Source organism: Trifolium pratense, linkage group LG1 (assembly GCF_020283565.1).
Source record: "Trifolium pratense cultivar HEN17-A07 linkage group LG1, ARS_RC_1.1, whole genome shotgun sequence".
Lineage (NCBI taxonomy): Eukaryota > Viridiplantae > Streptophyta > Magnoliopsida > Fabales > Fabaceae > Trifolium > Trifolium pratense.
This window is the reverse complement of record NC_060059.1, coordinates 17287881-17312117: the sequence shown is the minus strand read 5'-3', so window position 1 is coordinate 17312117 and position 24237 is coordinate 17287881. Positions and strand designations below refer to the sequence as shown.

Genomic DNA, 24237 nt, shown 5'->3' with positions numbered 1-24237 from the left:
AACCCCAAGTGGGTTCCCATTGCCTCTTTCTTGTTAGAGGCAAAGGAGCATAGTAGATGGAGGGTATAAGATTAGGAGTACCTTCCACACTAAGCATATTATTATTCAATTATTTTCTAATTTCATACTTTAAGCAATACGTATATTAAAGAAAGAGTGAGAATAAAGATTAGATTTGTAGAAAATGGAGTTCTTTGAGTAGGGTAAGAAATAAAAAGCTATCTACCAAATTAAAATCTGTAAAAGAAAGTGATGGATAGCACATTCTTGTCAGCACTCAAGCAGTGACTTAATTAGTACAAGATAATATAAGTTGGACACTTGTCAGATTGCAGCTTAAAAAAATGAACAAAAGAATACACCACCCACCAAAAATTTACAGAAACTTATACCTATAATTTTTTTCTGCACAGACAAATACCCAACTCAACCCAAAACCACAAAGTTTCAGAGGTTCCCTCTGCCATAAACAAACAAAAGAATGTATGGAAAAGTAAAACAATCAGTATTCAACTTCGCATTTACTCGCCCATCTATAAAACCTGTAAAGTAATATCGGTTTCTACTTTCTATTGCTGTGATTATTCACTCTTGTCGGGAACTTCCTGTTGAGTAGCTCCCTTGGCCAGGTTGATTGGCAGTTGTATCCGAATCATCATCTGTAGCAAGTAAATAGCACAATTTATTAAACAAATACCAGAAGACAACAGTGTTCAATCATTTTTTCATCAGTGTTAAGAAATTGTTGTCTCTACAATACAAGTAGCAGTAAGATCAAGAATATGGATCCTGCAGCCTCTCCAAGAAAATTTTAGTCATTGGATTAATTTTTTTTTACACCAGTCACTGGATTAATTAAACCGCTGAGAGATCAACACTCTCAACTGTTAGCTTAATCCAATGGTTGAGATTTGGCTGGAGGGGACGGAGGCAAATAATCATAAACTGTTAGATTAATCCAAAACATTAACCTTTTACAGTATGAAGAAAAAACACTCAAAAGGACAATAAAGACAATGGGCATATTCTTCTTACCAAATAGGGTCTTAATAGATGGTCGTTTAGGTTTTGTGCTCTTCTTCTTCAATTCAGCTGATAAGACAACATGCTCAAATTATTTACAGAGATGAGGTTGCAATGATTAATCAACTAGGAAACCAATATAAAATTTGGGGGGATCCATGGGGAACGTGCATACATTACAGTAATTATCGAAGTTCCACAAAATCACAGTTTACTGAAGTGAATTGATGCATCAACATCAAAATTTAGTTACAAATATGAGTGTCCAAATATAATAATGAATGCTTCATATGCGGCGTGCAAATGGGTTAAAATAGAAACTATCAATGGGTAGGAATAACAAACATACTTCTATTTCTAGTAAGCAGCCGCACTTTTTTTCAAAGACATGTTGCATTAGAGAGATCAATAAAATTTTCTTTTAAAAAATGAGACATGAATAAAATGAGCTCAAATAAGCTGACAAGTGCTTATAAACTTAAAATAATGGAAACCACCAGCTGATTAAGTATGAAAAAGTCAAAGATACTACGACCAAACTATGTAAGGTATGTGCACAATCTGGACCGTTCAAAATAAGTTACAGTCAGACCAAGGTATTATCCAATGGCACACATGGGAGTGTAGGGAGTTTGCAAGTTTATGCAAGTATTGTTACTCAATAAATTTTCCACCTGTAGCAATAAACACCTCATGTTCTGCTACACAATATAAAGTTTACTCAAACACAAGATGGAAATGAAATAAAATCGATATAAGCTATTAGATTCATAAATGTCACCAATGCAAAAGAAATAAAGAATCATGTAGTATTAGAAACAATATATTGAAGATGAACTTTTTTATATTGTGGGAAAAAATTATGGAAGTGAGATGAATAGGTTCGGCAAAACAATTGCAAAAATATATACATAAAGTTGAAGATGTACAAACCAATTCCAGGTAGATGATCATCATTCACGATTTCATAGTTCTTATATGTATAGCCAACAAAGTTAACATCCTTGGATGACAGCATCTGCAGGAAATAACAAGTCCAAGTTACAAACCCAAAGTTGCTAAAGAGTATGTTCCTCATCAACAATACGATACATGAATTTCATCGAGGAGGCATTTCTATTCCGAGTTACCTTACCAAGAGTTGTGTAAAATTCTAGTGCCTTCTAAAGTTAAAAAAAAAATCTTGAAAAGAATTTATAAAAAATGGACACCCTTCACCTTATAAGTCAGTTTTGTAGGAATGAATTAGAGCCAAAATTTAATAGTAGCATCAGAGTCTATTTTAGATCTGTTAATGGGCTGGGATACCATCATATTATCCACACATCAAGCCTAATAGAGCAATGCATAGGGGGTATATTGGAAAAAACTCAATTCCCACACTCATTAGATATAAGGTTTGAAAATAGTTCGTAAAGAAGGGACACCTCACCTCACACCCCTCACCTTGCAAGCTAGTTTTGTTGGTTGAGTTTGATTTTGTAAATAATAGTTTCAGAAAACATTCTGTTTCTAGTTTCTGTTTTCAGTTTTAGCTACTAACAAAAAATGAAATCCAAACAGGACCTTAATTAACTTATTGAAAGTTACTCAAACTTTCTTAAAGAACCTAACTTTCTTAAAAACAGAAACCAATGCAGATAGGCAGCAAACAAATTACTACATAGATAGACATAAAATTGGATTAAAAAGAAAAGGGGAAATGGTAATGAGTGCCCCCGGGGTACTCTTCAAGTTTAAGGATCTTAAGTAAGTTTTTATGAAAATGTGTGGAGTCAACACATTGGAAATTAAAATGTTTAACTTTTTGAATAAATAATTTCTTTAAATGGATTCATTAAAGAGTCCCCCGGAGACACTCGTTAGCAAAACCCAAAGAAAAGAAACATGTAGGAGCATATGATAGAAACTAGCACAGAAACATATCAGTTAAGCTTCAAAGGAGAATAAATGAGCCGCAGAAAGAGCCTCTAGTAGAAATCGTGTCTAATAAGCTAACAAACAATGCCACAAATACAATTACAGAAACTAGCACACCAATTATACAGGAACGAACCTTTCTCCATGGGCCTGACTTTGAGGAAGGTTGAGATTGGTTGTCCACCTACACATAAAGAAATCATGAGCGAGTGAGTGATACTGGATTACATGCACACATAAAAAACTTTTATATCCTTGAAAATAAACATCTATAGCATACCTCATCAAATTTCTCAAAATTTTGAGTATCTAATTCATCATTGACCTCAGGTATAAAAGCAGCTTTCATTTCGTACAATTTATCCCATTCAACACCTTTGAACCACGGGTGAGCCTTGAAAAAAAAAGACAAGCCAATTATTTTGTTAATGAACTGTACCCCAAAATAAATTATAGAATTTAGAAAAGAAACACCAAAACACCTTTATTTCATCAGCTCCTTTGGTTCCAATCCTCTGTTCCACATTACACAGGAGTCTACTAATAAGATCCTTTGCCTCTACAGATAGTTTAGCTTCTTCTGGGAATTTTAAATAATTTCTCCAATTCACTATCTGCAAATTTGAAGGTAGGGGATACATTATGATGATAAAGATTAAAAAAGTCATATGCAGTAATAAAGGAAGAAGATAGAAACAATATAAACTTTTAATAATTAATATGTGTCATCTAACTATAAATTATAAAATATCAATACTGGCCAGTAGGTCCAAATATATTTTGTTAACTACATAGTACATACTTGATGCTACTATAAGAGGGGAATTATGGTATATCAAAGGAATAGAAATATACAATCCTCCATATTGGGAAAAAATCTTCATTTTTTCAAACAAAGCCGATAATTTAATTTTAAGCTTTACAGAACTATCTGGAGGCAAATATGAACAAATAAGGTCTTAAAGAATATTGGAAGTCCTATTTAGCATGGATCTAACAAAACAATGTAGGCTTTCTTTAACACAGAAGCCTACCAAAACTCCATGAACACAGTTACGCAAAGTCCTAATATGTGCTAAACCTCAACCCACACATCGTAATTCATCAACAGTTGATCCGGGCATTACCTTTCTACAAGTCAACATTGGTTCATCTGAATAAAAGGGTGGATATCCCACTAGCATTTCATACATTATAGCTCCCAAAGACCACCTGGAAGCATTAGAATAATTTCATCAGAATATATGGAAAGATATCAAGTTTATAAGAGACCAAGAAAACTTGAAAAGTAATTTTGAAAAGGAAAACTAGAAAACGCATTATATAATATACCAATCACATTCCAGGCCATATCCTTTTTTCAGTAGAACTTCAGGGGCAATATAGTCAGGTGTTCCTACTGTAGAATAGGCCTGCAGTGTTGCAGAGAAAGAAAAGTTTCAAATGTAAGTCTTGAGTCACAGTTGGATCATGGGAATTTTATTTTTTGGGGAAAAAACTTCCCAACAGAAGTTAGAACAAAAAGTCACCAGATTTATATACACAATGAAGAATAACTATTAAAATAGAACAATATAGAATAAGTATAGTTTTTTGGTTAATAGAGGAAGGAATAACAAAAACAGTTGGCCTGAAAATTCATAAGGAAGAAAGTAGTCATGCCTACTTATGCTTATGCATATTTGATGTGACTTACAAGCATTCGCCTATTTTTCTGCCAATGCTGCAGTTGCTCCTGCTGAGTCCTTTTAGGAGCCACAGGTTGTCCGTTGCTCTGAAGGACTCCGCTTCTGCTGATTCCAGTAGAGAAGTCCTTTTCCTGAAGATTACTGCAGTCTAATGGTTTACATAATCCAAAGTCTGATAATTTCATGTGACCATTTCTATCTAGCAGCAGGTTATCAGGCTTGATATCTCTGCAAAGCATATCAGATCAGAATTTATTTCTTTTTTAATGCAAAAGAAAATAAGACAACTGTAACTTCTGTAAGATTAGTATAATAAAATTTCCACAATGTAATATTGCTATTTACAGACTGAGCTTACCTGTGAACATAATTATGTTTATGAATCGACTCTATAGCTAGGACAGTCTCCCCAACGTAGAACTTGGCCTCATATTCTGACAGTATATCCTTCCGCATGAGCAATGTCATCATATCGCCACCAGGAAGATACTCCATTATAAGATATAAATAATCCTGGTCTTGAAAGGAACAGTAAAGCTTTACAATGTAATTGCTGTCAACTTCTGCAAGTAAGTTCCTCTCAGCTTTTACATGTTCAACCTAAACAAGGATGTAAAAGTAACTGATAAGTGATAAGTGTAGCAAGACACAAACAATTCATATCAACATCTTAGGAAGCCGTGATAATTTCAGTACCTGGCCTCGGCGAACCATCTCTGATTTCTTAAGCTTCTTCATTGCATAAACATGACCAGTTGTCTTCTCTCGGCAGATCCTGACCTATACTCCAAAAAAATTACAGAAGTGATATTAAAAAATAATAAATTTATATTGGTATTATTGATTGATGTTACATAGATAAACCATTAATCCATATTTATTTACACTAAATAAGAAAAAGTAGAGATAAAAATAAAAGAAAAAAGAGATAACCTAAGACACTAACATGTTTTATGCTAGAATAATGATGTGACAAGAATGGGATGTTTTTCAGATATTCTAACAAGGTCAACATATCAAGGTCAACATATCATATAGAAAAGATCATAAACACGGTTATACTTCAATGAAAATAAAGGTAGACTATACCTCTCCAAATGCACCCTTCCCTATCATAGTCAGGGGCTCAAAATCATCAGCCCCCATCTTATGCCTCTGAAGTCGCATGTATTCCCTCTCCTTTTTCTCAAAATACTGAAGCAAGTTGTTCTGCTCTTCCTCGGAGACTTCAGAATCAGCCAACTTTTTTTCTAGCATATTACGCCTGCAAGAATAATGTGTCCGGCATTACTAAGAGCTTACAACAATTTCCATTTGTAGGTGTTATTTGCACTTACTCTATAACAGCACATCAAACCAAAGAAATTACATGACAATATGTCAAGAACTTCGTTCAAAAATTATATTTCAATGTCAAAGAATACTAGTTAGTTACTATCTCATTGGTCTGTGGCAACAATGACCAAGGACATTAAAGAAAACTCTCCTTTATATTTCCTTAGAGAAGACTACAAGTTGTTTTACCGTCATAATGATCAAAAACTCAAGTTGAAGTGAACATACCGTTCTTTTCTCTCCTGCAGGTCCTTCATCTGCTTCTTGTAATGGTTTTCTATGTACTGCTTTGCAGCTTCAACCTTCTGTTTGGTGACATTTGAAGGAGCTTCTTCAGTTGTTGGGGGTTTTGACCTTTCTTTTGCAATGCCCATAGTTTCCTTGTGTTTTGAAGAATGCATTTTGTCCTTTGACTTGAACTTATTAAACCAGCAACTATCCATTTTATAGAGATCTTAATCCCGCTGTGTTATATACTATTTCACCAACTACTTAATGTTAGAAGTTTTGTAAACCAAGAATCTCATTTCACCAGCAGAGCTATTTTGTTTTTGGAGACACCCGGCAGAGCTATTTTTCACCACAAGAATTGACGGCACGTTTACTCTTATTACTTCTGTCCACACAGAAAATCAAATGGTAACGAATCAATAAACTTAAGCATCAACAAGATCAATTAGCTGATCAGAAGCAAAACTTCAACAAACAATATTAAGAGACTGAGTCGTTAAATTGGAAGTAAAATGTGGATACTAACAAATGAAAATAAACAAAAAAATATATTTAAAAAAAAATCATAAATAACCCAATTACAACAAGAAAAATTGTCTCACCAAGTAAGCAAATTCAGCAGCAAGAATGTAATCAAACCTAAACATTAGATGATGCTAAGAAAAAGTGAAACAATCTGCAAATAAAGTTCAGAAATGCAAACCATTCACTACGATCCACATTATACAGCAAATTAATCAATTTCCGTTCAGTTCAAAATCAAAACAATCAAATAACACAATTAAGCCTAAAATAAACTTCCAGATTTCCCAAAATCCTCAAACAACACAAAAAGCATAGAATTTTAAGCTTGATCAATCAATAAATCAGCACATATCTTCAGTCGAAACAGCGATCGATCCCCAACATACTCATCAAGCAACTCAATTTCACACAGCAGAGTTCAAATCCATCAAATGGGTAAACAAAAACAAAATCAAATCACAACCTTGAACAATCACAGTGATCCCATAACCATCAAACCAAAATCAACTTTCATTTCACCTATCACATATTCTAATCAAATCAAACACTAACAGATACCCCAAAAAAAATAAAAAAAATAAAAACACAAACTTTAAATGAAAAATCAAAATCAAAATCCAATTCCGATTAAACAAAACAGTTGCAGAAGCAAATAAAGTTGAAAATTGGATTGAAAGAGCAAAAGGGACTTACAGAATCAAATCAAAATCTGAAATTGAGAGGAATCAGAAGGTTGTTGTATGGAAGTGAAATGAGTGAGTAAGAGAGAGAGAGTGTGATTTTAGAGAGAGAAAGTAAAGGGTCCGGAATTATCGGTGAGAAGAAAGGAGGAAGAAGAGAGAGTAGGTCCCATTGATTCCCTCGTTTACTCTTCTTTTTTTTTTTCTTTTCTTTTTTTGTTTTTTCTTTTTTAGAGTTGGATAATTTATTTAATATCTTTGAAAAATTATTTTCTATTTTTAACGACAAAAGTTGGAAATTACTTCATGTTCTTTCCTTTATAAAGCTTTCCTAATAAAAGTTTCCTAATAAAACCTCTTCTACTTTCTTTGTTTTTTGAGTGTTGCCATTTCTTTCTTTCTTTTTTATTATTACCTTTAAAGGAAAACTTGATTCTTTTAAGTTTATTAAATAATTAATGTATATAGTCTATATTATTATAAACTAAGAGTGTGTTTGGTAAGTCCAATAAGCTAGCTTATAGCTTATTGAACTAGCTTATAAGCTTGTTTGAAAAAAAATAAAAGTGTTTGGTAAAAAGCTTTTCTCACGAGCTTATAGCTTTTTTTGAGATGCTATTTCAAGTAGCGTTTGAGTTTATAGCTTATAGCTTTTTACAGTTTTTTCCATTTTTAACCTTTAATTTAATTTTATTATTTTTTATAAAATAAAAAACTACCCACTAAAACAAAAACTACCCACTACATATAAATATCCTTTTATGTCTTTTTATATTTATCAATCATTTAAAAAGCTAATTTTACCAAACACTTTAATTTCAATCAGCTAGTTTTTCAGCTATCAGCTATAAGCTAGCTTTTCAGCTATCAGCTAGCTTGTCAGTTATAAGCTAGCTTATAGCTTAATTTTACCAAACAGAGCCTAAGAGCATTTTCAATGGTGATACCACTTTAGGTATCATATATTACTAACAAGTGGTCCATATAATGTCGTGCTCTAATGGTGATACTACTTTTTGAGTATCATACATTAATGACAAACGATAATATTTTGACATATATGGAAGGTATTAAATTGGATTTATATACCAAAAATAAAAATAATAATAACATTAAATTGATGATACAGTACCTTATTTAAGGTACCCGTAACATCAATTTTGATACCCTCTGTGTCACATCATGGAACTCCAATGATAAAAAAGTTAAGGTACCATATCATTAGTCTATGAAACTCTCTTAAATACTCCCTCCGTCCCAAAAAGAATGACCCAGTTGACCGAAACACGCATGCCAATGCATAACTTTGGCGACTAATATCTTTAATTGTATAATAGTAAAAATTATAAAAAATTGATATTTTGAAAATACTCATCGAGACGAATCTAACAACATCTTATATGTTAATATTTATTTTTATTTATTAGTAGAAAAATATGGTCAAAACAATATATATGAATAGTGCATATATTCAAAATGGGTCATTCTTTTTGGGACGGATGGAGTACCCTTATTGAAGATGCTCTAAATACATCAAATATTCAATGTATTTGGTCTCATCAAATGTAAATTTTTAGATTAGATTTGAATAAAAGTTTGTGTACTACCTCGTGTCACTAATTAGATTATTTCATTGAATATGAGTGGGTTAAAACTCAATAGGATAAGATAAAAAAAAATATTAATATTATAAAGTATAATTTTTAAAACATTGAAATTTAATAAAAAATAATTAAAAAGAAATTTTATATTAAATTAAAAATAATAATTAATTTATTAAAATTAGAATATTTAAAATATATATATTGACTATATATTTAAAATATATATGATATAAATTAATATTAATTCAATTTTTAAAATAAACAATTAATTAAAATATATAGGAAATTAAATTTAAAATTTTATAATTAATTAAGAATATTTTTATTAAAATATTCAAAAACTTGAATATTAATTCAAACATTTTTAGTAAAAAGAAAAGACATATCTTCTTTAAACTCTATTTTTACATCCAAGATAACGAATTATCCTGGATAGACTATAGACATGATAACGGTTATTCTCACTCTGAAATGCATGCTAGTTTATTTCTTATCGTAAAAAGGGAATTTTTAATGTGTTTCCCAATTTTAGATCTAACCAAAAAGATCTTGATCACCCAATGATTTTGTCTTTTGATCTCTGTAAATGTTTCCCAAAATCCTAACCTTCAAAGCTCAATTTTGTGACACTCCCCAAACAAGCTCTGAAACATTCACAAATTCGCTAAGCTAATTCAGCAGCCATCCAAACCAAAATTCTGACTTTCAAACAAAGAGATTTTAAGTTACACACAACATTGATGTTATAATGATCCCAAACATTCATATGCATTCCGCTAACAATTTGATTCCAAACTTCTGGCTATTCAGTACTTGAGCACAAAATTTAAGCGAGTCAAATAAAGTGATTGAACTCAAATGATTAACGAGTCTCACTTAAAGACAAACATATTGTTCGGAAGAACTTGAATTTGACTTATGAGTGGAATAACTTTTTGTCACTTTCCAGGATGGTTAAAAAAAAAACTCGAGCAGTCCCCGTGAACTTAGCTGAGTTAGTAGGGACGTCGCATTTTATATGCAGGGGACAGGGTTCGAACCCCGGACACCCCACTTATCCACTAGGCTATCTTTTTTTTTTTTGGTTACATCCACTAGGCTATCTATCTGACCCAAAAACAAAAAACTTGAGCAAGCCATACTGGAAAAAATAATGATGGTTTCTCTCCCGACCCCCCTCATTTCTTTTCTACCCCCTGAATTTCCGTTTTTGCCCTTGGGGGTACTTCGGTTTATACGAACCGAATTTTTTTGTCATGCTAAAAAAATTCGGTTTATATAAACCGAAATATTGTGTTCTAAATTTTTTTTCAGCTTTCCTGCATAAATTCTGCATGAGACCCTCAACTTTCACAATTTATTTGAAATACTAAACGATGTCCGATTTGAGTAAACGACCACTCGTTGGAAAGCTTAGGGTGTCAATAATACAAATATAATTTTTGTTTTGAGGGTTAACCATCCAATTGGTTCAGTTTTACCAAATAATGAGTACTGGTACAGAAACAGAACATAAACTTTTCTCAAACTTGTAGGTAGATTTTCTCATACTATACTTAATGAAATTTAACAATTCCGGTGTCAATCTTATAGTAAATTTTGTCTTCTTTACACTGGATCAAAAATCATTAGCATACAACTTATATTCAGAGAGCTATGATAAATTTACCACAGGTATCTCTACAACATTTTATAGAAACTTTTCCAAAACTTGTAGGTAGATTTTCTCATACTATACTTAATGAAATTTAATAATTCCGGTGTCAATCTTGTAGTAAATTTTGTCTTCTTTACACTGGATTAAAAATCATTAGCATACGACCTATATTCAGAGAGATATGCTAAATTTACCACAGGTAGCTCTACACAAATTTTCACATAAATTTTCCTTCTTTTTGGAGGTATATGTTATTTCGGTTTATATAAACCGAATTTTTTTTCCATGTTTAAAAACTTCGGTTTATATAAACCGAAGTTTGTTGGTAAAAAAAATTCATACCGCAAGGGGCAAAATGAGATTTTTTGGGGTAGAAAAGAAATGACGGGGGTCGGGAGAGAAAACTTCAAAAATAATAGCACAAAAATACTATTTAGTACAGACTAAATTCTGAACAGAAAATGCACAAATATGTAACTATTACATTACATAAATATTAATCATTACATAAATTATAAGTCCTTTGTCTATACTTTAATCATTTAGTCAACTACTATGCCTTGATTATTGAACCAGCTTACATAATACCCAAATGCAGGCAACAAAATTTTGAATAGCCTATAAAAGCTTGATGCCTTTTGTCTTAATAATAAGTTGAATCATTACCCCAAAAATGAAAATCAAAAGGAAATAGAATGAAACTATGAAAGTAAAACATTATGTAAAGTTGCTTACAGCTTCACCACTTGGGAAGTGCTTTGATTCCCTTGCAGCAGAAGATAATATATTAAACAAAATGAAAATGCAAATTATGCAATGGTTGTTTGTTCTATATTCATTCAGTATCCCTGAAGCTTTCAGTAGTTAGCCACAATTTCTTTTGGATGATAAAAACAATTTCATCACCATCCTGAACAGAGTCAGAACTTGAATCCGCAGTTGCAACTGCTTCCCAATGCAAAGCAGTTAGGTACTTCTTCACAAAATCAATCATTGGCTGTTTATCACGGAAGATTATAAAACCGGTTGGCCTGACTATGCGGTCCATCTCAATTAATAGATCCTCCGGACTGCAATCTTTCTTTGCAACGTCAGACAAGATGGTCCATGCATGGAGTAAATCGTAAGTCCGAGGGTATGTTGAAAATGCTTCACACCTGCTCGAGATGCATTACATTGTTAAGACTCGAACTAAAAAATAATTGACAAAGAAAAAAAATGCATGGAACAATGCTGTTAAATAGCGGCTATAGTAGCGCTATGACACTATAGCAAAGTGGAATTTAAACAAACCGCTTTTGTTCCATGATACGCTATTTGATACAAAATGTTGTCAAATAGTGGGTCTAGCGGTGCTATAGCACTGTTGTGTAGTGAAATTTGAAGAAACCACTATTTTCCATTCAATCGACAGCACTGGAACAGAAAGATATCAAAGAGGCAATAAATTTGAAGTAAACTCGCTTCAATACCAGTCATGAGTGGCGCCTATGAGGCCTCTGTCATATATAATTTTTAGTGTGTTTGGTCCATCCTGAGCTACAACATTCATCGCCCAAACATCTTTATCTTTAAGAGCAGCTCCAAATGAACCCATGTTTGCTTTCATATCCATAATATTCCTCAACGTGTTTGATTTGATTTTTTTACTCATGAGACTCCAGTATTTATCAACTCTCTCTCGCCATAGTTCCTGAACCACATGACAAAATGTAATCGTTTATCTAAATGTATATTGTTATTACACAAAAATTTCTACGCGTGAAAGAAAAAAAGAAATTTACTTAAAATCATTAACAAAGAGGATCGATTATAATTTTCAATTACCGTATCCTTTTCAAACATTTCATTTGAATAGCCGAAGTCAGCTAATCTAGGAGGAGGACTAGTCAATCTTGCAGGCCATGGAGCTAAGCCACTACCTTTAGCTTTGTTGACATCTGATAAAATCAACAGAAATTTCAATAGGTAAGTTTCATACTCGTGGATTTAGTTATTTATAGCATAAAAGCTAAAGGAATATAACTATATAAGTCATTTGCAAAAATGGGCCATAGAAATCATGGAATAAACCAATTGATGTCCTATGAATTAATATTATAAAGAAATCCCTATGCCCTATATGAGCAATAGAAATCAAAAGCCAACAAATAACAATGAGAAGAAAAGTACTCACGGTCACTGTAAGGTGTTATGCAAGCTTCCATATTTACTCCCCAAACTGCATCGGGATCTGCATCAGACTGGCAAAGAGGAGGGCGAGTACCGGGTTCTCTTTCTTTATAGCAGTCATTTGTCAAAGGTTTTTGCCAGATGACAGTTTGGTTCCTTTTTGAAGCTATTGTCCAACACATACGCCCCACAAGATCACTCATTTCTTTCCATATCCTTAGATTCTCTTCATCCTGAGCATAAGCTTCTGGAGATGAGTATGCGAAATAACCTCCCGGCCTGAGCAACCGGTCTAGTTCAAGAAGTAGTATTCCATCCCTCTGAAGCCAATCAATTCGACAACGAGAACAATGAGCAAGTTCAAAAGATCTGCTTGGGTAAGGGAGTCTCTTAGTTCCCAAGATACCAAGATATGCAGGAATTCCTCTTTCTAGGGCAAATTGGATTTGATTTTGATGCACGTCATTTGGTGCCAAGGACATTGTAATGATATCAGAAGAAAGAAGGTATCCTCCAAAACTTGCAACACCACAGCCAACATCAAGAACTGTCCGCAATCTTCCTTCGTTGTTTAGATTATTGTTCGAAAAGTTAAGCATCTGGCAATGCAAAGTTGAAACTGGATTGTTAAGAAAATGATTGATCCATGAAATGCAAGCAAATCCAGATAAACAGAATATAGCAAACCACCAACACAGTCAAATATGGTATTATTGATATCTAATCTTCATACACCAACATTTCGAAAAGCTTGAGGTATTGAATGGAGACATATAATCCTTCATACAAGCAAGCATATTGCAGAGGTTCACTTTTATGAAGTGATAAATTTTCATTTCAAATAATAAATAATCAAGTAGCTATCGAACTCCTGGTAACTTGATATAATATAATAAAATAACAATTTTTCTAGAACCTTAAGCTACTATGGTGGCGGCATATAAACGACTTATAACGTATACATATGTATATAGAAGTGTAAGTGTATTACTATGACAGAACTAGATAGGAAGGACGCACTACAAATATATATACGTTATCTAATAAAATAAACCCAAAAAATGAAATAGTGCTAAAATGAAAGAAGGAATAGGAGAGAAATAAATAAAGTGGAGATAAAACATAAGGCATAGTTATCTAAAATAAATTATGTATATCATTTTTTTTTTTTTGACAAATTATGTATATCATTTTAAATTAACCAAATACACTTCAAACCTCACATGTTCCGTTAGTTTACTAAAAACTTGAACAATAGAATATGGATTATTTTGGAACTTCTCGGCCATTAAATGAAGATGGAAAACTGTGATAGCATTCTCGTTTTTAGTAGTAGGAAAGGAATATGTATGAACAAATTCTGATTTAAGCTTTCTCATAGGCAAAACCAGTAAAGCCAGATGCAGACTTACATTTGCCATTGATGCAATGTACTTATCAGCTCCATAGTGAAAATGAGTCCCGCCTCCAGGAAACACTATTTTTTCACCTTTTTCAACCATCCAGTTCTGGTCAGATTTCTCATGTGCAAGGTGAGTATGCGGGATATTTGCTCTCCACACCTCATCTCTGCTTTTTGGCCACTTAACAGGGACCTGCAATATTAGAGACATGTATAAGAGGATACATTGATCATCACATCTGTTCAAGTTATTGGATTTAAATGAAAGGAGTAGAGAAATAATAAGAACTTTGAATATGATTATCAATAACTTGATTCTAACATTTTACAAAAGACTAAGCACTAACCCTATTTATAGGGATGCAAGACTCCTAAACTTGAATAAATACAAAAATCAGGAAACAAATCATGATAATAATTAAGAAATACATAAACTAATCCTAGGAGATAAACTGAGATTGAAAAACTGATCCTAGTGAAAAGCTTAGATATTTTGACATAATATAAGTTTTTTTTTTTTTTGAGATATTATTTTATATTCGAACAACATCAACTCTTAGTAAAGCTTCACCTTGTATCCTGATGGAGGTGGAATCAAGCAATTGTAGCGCCTTTCTGCAGGAGGACAATGTCTCTCATAGTGTTCCATCACAGACAAGTCCAATTTCATCCGCAGTTGATAGATAAGGTGTCTATCTAAGCAGGGAATCAACTCTGAATGACGATCATCACAAACCTTCAAAAGCAGAAACACTGTAAGTAAGAAACAATTAAGTTTATTTTCGTTATGCAAACATGACTCTTGATGATTGATTTGGATACTGAATGTGGACATGAAGTCAGTTTTCTCAAACTTGTAATTTTCTATTTACATTTCATTTTAAACATCTTATGTAACTTGCATCTATTATTTATTTATTGATTTATCAGAAATTACTAAACTCTCATACACATGAGCTTGGCAACTTGAACTTGAACAAAACACTATACAAGAGACTTTTTGTTTTTATTATGGAATTAAACGGTATGCACTGTCAGTGTAAAACAGTTATATCAATGGAAAGACCAATTAAACCAAATATCAAAAGTGAAAATTGAAATACTAGAGCAATGATAAGGATGTTATATGAACAGATAGAATGAATGTCCCTTGTGTCTAAGCATACAAAGCAACTTACAGGGAAACTCTTTGGAACAATATTGTCCTCAACATCTCCCTGCCCGAAACTTGATGAAGAGTCATCTTGCTTGCCATCATTGTCATCATCCGCACCCAAATATGACGAGCCAAGTCTCTTCAACGATTTTCCATACTCTAGTGCAGATGAACCACTGTTTTGAGAACCAAAGATGGATCCACCATACACATACAGAAAACCAATAACTATTGCCACGACAAAGATGGAAGCAAATATGCGCTTCTTTTGTGATCCATCAGATCTTCCCCTCGACATTAGTTGAAACTTGAAAACAATACAGATCCAAGTTCCAACTTTCAGTGTTCAGTTATGAACTAAAAGGATCTTGCTTCGCCAGACATTCAAAGTCAAATCCACAATCCAAAACCCAACTTATCGTCCAACACCAATAATTCAAATCAGAATTATGTTTCAAAGAAGGATTAATCACTTAATGATTAATCTGCAAAGAAGGAAGGAAACAACAGTCAGCAAATATGGTACTCGACTTTACATCACGAGAACATTTAAACTAAGATAAGGAAAACAGTCCAAACACATAGATCAATTCAAACTTCTTTATCCAATGCAGATTGGTGATCTAGCATATACAATTTGCAATATAGTCAAACAGCAAGTTAAAATTCAATCCACAAGATTCCTTATTGATTTCGAGTTTTCAACCACCAGACATCACATAGGAGGGAAAATAATACAAAAGTATAACAGTAATGATGACAATTACGATAGTCATCAAGTAAAGTGAAGTAAAAAACAAAGTCAAAATGATGGATCCAATTCAAATTATCCCAAAAAAAGAAACATGATTTAGAATGACAAGTGAAATCAAACAACATGAATCATGTTAAGTTGTTAACAATAAATATACAATTAAACAAAATTCCCAGATCTGGTATAATGGAAAACAACACTAGCATTGAAAAGGGTAACTAACTCTCATTAATAACAACTAATTATAGAGTTTGAGCTCTGAGTAGGTGCTGAGCTTTCAATTCAATACATTAGTTGCAACAAAAACTATCACAACAAGGACCAACCACTAAAAAAAACATGTAGTAAAATGTTCCAGATCCATCACAATCCCCATAAAAAGAAGTAGAATTAGAGAAAAAGCTTACTGGGTTAAGATGAGAATCCAATTGGGTATAAGAAAAGGAAAAGCTTTAACTAAAAGAAGAAGTGGGTGATGAGATCTTTGGATATAGTTATGTGTGTAAGACAGACAGTGGAACCGACGGTGTGAATTTTAAGGTGGTGTGTTTTCCAACTTAAAAGTGTGTAACAACAGTTGCAAAGTGTCGACAAAGAGCAAATTGACCTGTGATTAAGGTAGCAACTTTTATAGTGAAATATTATAGTAATACTAATATAGATTGATTAATTAATTAATTAATGTGAGTGTGATGAGTGTCAGTGTTGTTGGAAGTTAAGTTACCACCGCGATTCCAATTGGAGAAAGTGCTTTTACACTTAACACACTTACAGACAGTTGAAATGGGAATTGAATGGAATATCACCGCGTTTTCCAGCTCTTCTTTCAGTCGGTGCTTTATTTTATGCCACAAAAAATGAATATTAAGTCACATCGTTCAACGAAGATTTCTTTTATTATTATTTTATTTATTTATTTATTTTTTTGAAAACAAGATTTCTTTTATTATTTTAAAAGAATTAAAATGATGTTCTCGTTTAAGGAGCATGCTTGTGTGGACTTGATTGGAGTTTTCTCACTTGTAGGATCGAGAACAAGGGATTTTATTGTGGGTCAAGCGGTCGTCAAAGCTGCTTCAAGCAAAATGTCAAAACATGAAAAAATGTGTTCTGACAATCAACATGCTTTTATATCTTTCGCATTTGACATTTTTGGCTTCTTAGCACCAGATGTTGTTGATCTTTTGAAAATAGTTCAAAGGGTCATGCATAACAATGTTGTTCTCCTAAAAACAATGTTGTTCTCCTTGGTCTATGGATGTGTTTTCAAAGGGATTGAGTTTGCCATTCAGAAAGGACTAGCGGCGCAGCTTGATGTTGTTTGTTTACCTTTCATTAATGTGTAATTTTTTTGGATATATAAGAGGAAATTGAATTGAAAAATTGGAAGTTCTTATTTTTTTTTATTTTAAGGAAAAAATAAAATGAGAATCTTACTTACGTGTATGAAGGGTAGGGGATAGGTTAGTATAGCTGGGTATGCGGGCTAGCCCGCCCCGTTTAACCCGCCCCGTTTAACCCGCCCCGCATAAACCCGCATATTAAGCGGGGCGAATAAGCCCGTCGACAAATATAAACGAGTTATAATATTAAGCTCGAGTTCGGTTCGCATAAGACCGCGGGTTAAACGGTTAACCCGCGGTCTATTACCAAAAAAAATAAAAAATCATTTTTTTCAAAAAATAAACTAAATTAGTAAAATGTTGATATAATGAAAGCTTAAAAAAAATATTATTAATAATTTTATGTTATAACATATAAATTGTAACTAACAAATAAAAATAAATAAAGTTTGTGATATCATTGAGTTTATCTATCTTCTCTTTGTAAGTAATGCAACTAAAATCAAATTCAACTGATTCTTATCGTCATTTTATTACCGTCCATTTTAGTGAGAAAAACTTTCTACATGTACCCAAAAAATCATAAAAAGATTAACAGATTAAACTTAACTAAATCAAATCAAGGTAACCAAATTATTCAAAATATAATAGCGGAAAATACCCCCAAGAAAAATAACTATCCATTTGGACATGTATCTTTTAAATACCAGCAAATATATATACAGCTAAGACAAAGTAAAAGATAGTGAAACCTGATGTTTTGTGTTGTTGTCTACTTGATTAAAATTGGAGTGTGTTGTTGCTTTTTATAATTAGGGTTTAGACTAAATCTTTTTTTTTTTTTTGCTGTTAAAAAAGTTGAATTTGGACATGGACCAAATTATTTATATCTGATAAATTTTGTAATTAATTATATAAAAAAAAGCAGGCAGGCCACGGGCTAACCCGCGAACCCGCGTATTTAACCCGCATAACCCGCGGTTTTAACGGTCCAACCCACACGGGCAAAAATGTAAACGGGCCAAAAAAATTTGGTCTTAAGTCCGTGCGGGCTGCGGGTTAAACGGGTCGGCCCGCGGACCTTGGTCCGTATACCCAGCTCTATAGGTTAGGGCGAACGACTTTGTCAAGTCTGAATCTGGTCTGTCAAAATTTTGAAGATATGAGTTTGTGGCCTGTCAGTGTCATATGCTTATTTTTTAAGCCCGAGTCTTACTTTTTGAATGTGTGACAAACATAGTCTATTATAGTCTATTAGTTTGTTTGAAAGTCTATTTCACATTAACATATTTAAATAAATAATTATATTTTATTTTTAGACTTAATTAGTAAAATGGTCCCTTAAAGATATTTTTGGTTTCAGATTGGTCCCTTAAAGAAAAAAGGTCCAAATAGGTCCCTTAAAGAAAAAAAAGTCCGAATAGGTCCCTTAAAGACATCTCCGTTAATCAGTTTGGTCCTATTCCAAACTGATTAACGGAAATGTCTTTAAGGGACCTATTCAGACTTTTTTTTCTTTAAGGGACCTATTTGGACCTTTTTTTCTTTAAGGGACCAATCTGAAACCAAAAATATCTTTAAGGGACCATTTTACTAATTAAGCCTTATTTTTAAATATACTAATGAACTAATAAACCAATGATATTAAACTTCCTTTAGATATTTAACATATTTTTTTAGAGAATTTGAATATATATATATATATATATATGGGGTTTTCTAACTTAGACCCTAGTTAGGTCTAAGTTAGCAAGGTGCACCTTTTGAGTTGGACAAAAATACCCATTTTTTTTTTTTGAAACAATAGAGCAACTGGGGCATGTATGTAATTTGCATCATAAAATAGCGCGCCCCCCATGCAACAACAACAACTATTACATTTTTTAAATTTCTTCCAAATTTTGACCTCATTTTACGTGCGAATCGAACGCCGATTTCAAAAACTAATACCGGAAACCTTTGTAAAATTGAAAAACGATCAAAATCCATATAAGGAACGTCGAGTTTCGTTGAGTATTGAGGGAGATCGAACCGGGTCAAAAAACGGGTCGCGTGACCCGTTTCTGCATAAAACGGGTGGGGGGGACGATGAACAGTGCGCGTCGCCCACGCCCACTCTCACCGAAGGCGCGTGGGAGCGCGTGCGGCCTCAGGGAGGCTCTATTTTTTTTATTTTTTCATAATAAAATAGTAGATAATATTCTGGAAATTTTGGTATATTGTATGAAATTTTTGGAGAGCTGAAACTATTTTTAGTTAATTAAATGATTAAAAAGGTAATTAAAAATATTATAATTCCATAAAAAATTTCCAAAATTTTATGTAAAGTACTATGAATTATTTAGAACCCTCTTGTGTACCTCACTCTCCCTAGTTCAAGTCATGAAATTATTTTCACAAATTCCGCTGATTATTTAAAACCATTTAACAAATAATAATAATAATTTCATAGATTTGTACTCTGAAACCAATTGTTTTTTTATTTGTTTCTAATAAAATATTAGATAATATTCTGGAACTTTTGGTATATTTTATGAAATTTTTGGAGACCTGAAACTATTTTTCGTTAATTAAATGAGATAAAACGGTAATTAAAAACTATTGTTTGCTTCTGAAACCATTTAGCTGGTACTATGGTTTCAGAGAGTTGTACTTTGAAACCATTTTACTGGTAGAATGGTTTCATTGAGTTGATTCTTAGTTATTTGCTTATGAAACCATTTAGCCGGTAGAATGGTTTCAGAGAGTTATATTCTGAAACCATTTTGCTGGTATAATGGTTTCAGTGAGTTGATTGAGTGGTGCGTGTTAAATTACAACACACAAGTAACGTACTTAGTACGATACACATAATTTAAAATGCAATAGAACATATAAATAACGAGATTAAGGAAGTGAAAAATTATGTTTATATATTACTATGAAACCATTTAGCTGGAAGAATGGTTTCAGAGAGTTATAGTGTGAAACCATTCTAGCAGTAAAATGGTTTCAGAAGCAAACAATTAAGAATCAACTCCCCTGAAACCATTCTATCAGTGAAATGGTTTCAAAGTACAACGCTCTGAAACCATTGTACCAGCTAAATGGTTTCAGAATGGTTTCAGAAGCAAACAATTAAGAAATTACTCACTGAAACCATTCTACCAGTAAAATGGTTTCAGAGAGTTATACTGTGAAACCATTCTACCAGCTAAATGGTTTCACAGTATTATATAAAGATAATTAAAGGTAGTGAAAAATTGAGTTTTTTTTTTGTGTACAAATCAAACGAACCAAGTCTCTATTTGTAGACAAAAAAAAATTATGAATTTTGGTATAAAAATAAAAAAATAAAAAATTAATTTACAACGAAATAATTGAGTTTAAAGTATTAAATGAAAAAAAAACACGCCAACCACCCAGCAGTTGACACGTGTCCTGTTTTTTTTAAAATAAAATTTTCTCTCTCCAGGCGCAGATCTAGTGTGGTGCACGCGCTGGCTTATCATGGAGCTGGATGATCTAGACTGTCTGATTGATCCGACAGCCATGATGAGATCATCTCTTGGCCGTTTGATGGAAATCAACGGTCTGTAACGGTGGTCCTGCGGTAGGCGCGCGACACTGGATCAGCGCCAATATGTTTTTTTTTTTTTATAAAAAGAAAGGGTATTTTTGTCCAACTCAAAAGGTGCACCTTGCTAATTTAGACCCAACTGGGTCTAAATTAGCAGCCCCCTATATATATATATATATATATATATATATATATATAGAGAGAGAGAGAGAGAGAGAGAGAGAGAGAGGGGGAGAGAGAGAGAGGAGGGTTATATTGACTCCAAAAGTAAGTTATAAAAGCTACTCCAAATCATGGTCTTTGATTTTAATTTCAATTAATGGCTAAGATTGATTGATCATAAAGCACAAAGTGAGACTTATTTTTTTATTGTATTGGAAAATTATCAAAACATACCTTAAATAGAAGAGAATGAATCAATTATAATAATCAATTGAGACTTATTTTTTTATCACATGGGAAAACAAGGATTCCACACACTCTGAAATGGTGTAACACTAATCGTTTGACAATCCTGCTTCTTTTCATACAATGTTTTACGGTATACTTCTTTTCTTTTCAATTTTACAAGTGTACCATTTTTTTTTGTGGTGTATGCTTTTTTTGTTACAATATTCTCTTTGCTCGTACTTTTCTTTTCTTGTTATTAGTTCAATATTTTTTGTTTTCTTTTTTTATAAATTTGAACAATAGGTTAATTTAATAATTTGATTTGTAATGATTTTGTTGAAGAAACAAACAGGTTTTTAGTAATGGATGTCAATGTTTTTGAAGAGATTCTATGTTAGAAGTGGAAAAAAAAAGCAAGGGAGGATATTGTTTTGACAATTAATGATTATAATTAATTCATTCTCTTCAATTTGAAGAATGTTTTGATAATGTTCATTTTTCAGTGTGATAAAAATATAAGTCTCACCCAATTAATTATTATAAATCAATCTTAGCCATTAATTGAAATTAAAAACAAAGGTCATGATTTAGAGTAGCTTTTATAACTTACTCTTGGAGTCAATATAACCCTCCTTATATATATATATATATATATATATATATATATATATAGGGGTTTTCTAACTTAGACCCTAGTTAGGTCTAAGTTAGCAAGGTGCACCTTTTGAGCTGGACAAAAATACCCATTTTTTTTTTTTTGAAACAATAGAGCAACTGGGGCATGTATGTAATTTGCATCATAAAAATACCCTTTTTTTTTTTTGAAACAATAGAACAACTATTACATTTTTTAAATTTCTTCCAAATTTCGACCTCATTTTACGTGCGAATCGAACGCCGATTTCAAAAACTAATACCGGAAACCTTTGTAAAATTGAAAAACGATCAAAATCCATATAAGGAACGTCGAGTTTCGTTGAGTATTGAGGGAGATCGAACCGGGTCAAAAACCGGGTCGCACGACCCGTTTCTGCATAAAACGGGTGGGAGGGACGATGAACAGTGCGCGTCGCCCACGCCCACTCTCACCGGCGGCGCGTGGGGGCGCGTGCGGCACCAGGGAGGCTCTATTTTTTTTTTTATTTTTTCATAATAAAATAGTAGATAATATTCTGGAAATTTTGGTATATTGTATGAAATTTTTGGAGACCCGAAACTATTTTTAGTTAATTAAATGAGTAAAAAGGTAATTAAAAATATTATAATTCCATAAAAAATTTCCAAAATTTTATGTAAAGTACTATGAATTATTTAGAACCCTCTTGTGTACCTCACTCTCCCTAGTTCAAGTCATGAAATTATTTTCACAAATTCCGCTGATTATTTAAAACCATTTAACAAATAATAATAATAATTTCATAGATTTGTACTCTGAAACCAATTGTTTTTTTATTTGTTTCTAATAAAATATTAGATAATATTCTGGAACTTTTGGTATATTTTATGAAATTTTTTGAGACCTGAAACTATTTTTCGTTAATTAAATGAGATAAAACGGTAATTAAAAACTATTGTTTGCTTCTGAAACCATTTAGCTGGAAGAATGGTTTCAGAGAGTTATACTGTGAAACCATTCTAGCAGTAAAATGGTTTCAGAAGCAAACAATTAAAAATCAACTCCCCTGAAACCATTCTATCAGTGAAATAGTTTCAATTTCAAAGTACAACGCTCTGAAACCATTGTACCAGCTAAATGGTTTCAGAATGGTTTCAGAAGCAAACAATTAAGAAATTACTCACTGAAACCATTCTACCAGTAAAATGGTTTCAGAGAGTTATACTGTGAAACCATTCTACCAGCTAAATGGTTTCACAGTATTATATAAAGATAATTAAAGGTAGTGAAAAATTGAGTTTTTTTTTTGTGTCCAAATCAAACGAACCAAGTCTCTATTTGTAGACAAAAAAAAATTATGAATTTTGGTATAAAAATAAAAAAATAAAAAATTAATTTACAACGAAATAATTGAGTTTAAAGTATTAAATGAAAAAAAAAACACGCCAACCACCCAGCAGTTGACACGTGTCCTGCTTTTTTAAAATGAAATTTTCTCTCTCCAGGCGCAGATCTAGTGTGGTGCACGCGCTGGCTTATCATGGAGATGGATGATCTGGACTGTATGATTGATCCGACAGCCATGATGAGATCATATCTTGGCCGTCTGATGGAAATCAACGGTCTGTAACGGTGGTCCTGCGGTAGGCGCGCGACACTGGATCAGCGCCAATATGTTTTTTTTTTTTTAAAAAAAAAAGAAAGGGTATTTTTGTCCAACTCAAAAGGTGCACCTTGCTAATTTAGACCCAACTGGGTCTAAATTAGCAGCCCCCATATATATATATATATATATATATATATATATATATATATATATATATATGAGGAGGGTTATATTGACTCCAAGAGTAACTCTTTTGAGTTACTCCACATCCTAACCATTTATTTTGTTTTAATCTAATGGACCAATATTAATCATCATTACTAATCATGTGACCTCATGTTTCTTAACTATTCTCACAATATTTATGGATTCCTTTAATTACTCTATATTTACATTTCCTTTTATTCTATCAAAAGTATTATTTATTTAATTTTTAAAGTCACTAGGTTTGGTCTATTGATGATGTATTTGGGTAGTACGTTATAGGTCCTGGGTTCGATCCACGGTCATCATAAACCAAAAAAAAAGTCTTTTTTTTTTCGAAAAAAATAAATCATTATTTTCTTTTCCATTGAT

General features: G+C 32.5%; 2 protein-coding genes across 3 annotated transcripts; both read right to left on the bottom strand.

Moving 5' to 3' along the window:
* Window positions 1-240: 240 nt before the first annotated feature.
* Window positions 241-7764, bottom strand: LOC123902381 (serine/threonine-protein kinase tricornered-like). 2 transcript variants are annotated; one of them, XM_045952088.1, is made up of 14 exons: window positions 7416-7764; window positions 6195-6579; window positions 5721-5895; window positions 5328-5411; window positions 4990-5231; window positions 4640-4859; window positions 4276-4355; window positions 4071-4155; window positions 3426-3557; window positions 3224-3337; window positions 3080-3127; window positions 1957-2041; window positions 1036-1092; window positions 241-659 (listed from the first exon to the last, which is right to left on the bottom strand). In XM_045952088.1, the coding sequence occupies exons 2-14, from the start codon at window positions 6407-6409 to the stop codon at window positions 586-588; spliced, it is 1611 nt and encodes a 536-aa protein (XP_045808044.1). In that variant the 5' UTR covers window positions 6410-6579; window positions 7416-7764; the 3' UTR covers window positions 241-585. The 2 variants fall into 2 exon arrangements, with proteins under 2 accessions (XP_045808044.1, XP_045808043.1); XM_045952087.1 differs by having other exon boundaries at window positions 6195-6582; window positions 7416-7691.
* A 3361-nt stretch (window positions 7765-11125) lies between these two features.
* On the bottom strand, window positions 11126-16964 carry LOC123902376 (probable methyltransferase PMT3). The gene is made up of 8 exons (XM_045952080.1): window positions 16555-16964; window positions 15416-15878; window positions 14809-14973; window positions 14248-14430; window positions 12840-13434; window positions 12491-12603; window positions 12136-12356; window positions 11126-11820 (listed from the first exon to the last, which is right to left on the bottom strand). The coding sequence occupies exons 2-8, from the start codon at window positions 15689-15691 to the stop codon at window positions 11499-11501; spliced, it is 1875 nt and encodes a 624-aa protein (XP_045808036.1). The 5' UTR covers window positions 15692-15878; window positions 16555-16964; the 3' UTR covers window positions 11126-11498.
* Between the last annotated feature and the right edge of the window lie 7273 nt (window positions 16965-24237).

Bases quoted from the DNA above. Each gene is read 5' to 3' on its own strand.
- LOC123902381 (XM_045952088.1), bottom strand. From the start codon at position 6,409: ATGGATAGTTGCTGGTTTAATAAGTTCAAGTCAAAGGACAAAATGCAT. The intron at 5,412-5,720 runs GTATAGTCTACC...TTTGGAGTATAG, and splicing joins GGAAGGGTGCATTTGGAGAG to GTCAGGATCTGCCGAGAGAA. The intron at 5,232-5,327 runs GTACTGAAATTA...ATCCTTGTTTAG, and splicing joins AGATGGTTCGCCGAGGCCAG to GTTGAACATGTAAAAGCTGA.
- LOC123902376 (XM_045952080.1), bottom strand. From the start codon at position 15,691: ATGTCGAGGGGAAGATCTGATGGATCACAAAAGAAGCGCATATTTGCT. The intron at 12,604-12,839 runs GTGAGTACTTTT...TGATTTTATCAG, and splicing joins CATAACACCTTACAGTGACC to ATGTCAACAAAGCTAAAGGT. The intron at 12,357-12,490 runs GTAATTGAAAAT...CATGTGGTTCAG, and splicing joins AAATGTTTGAAAAGGATACG to GAACTATGGCGAGAGAGAGT.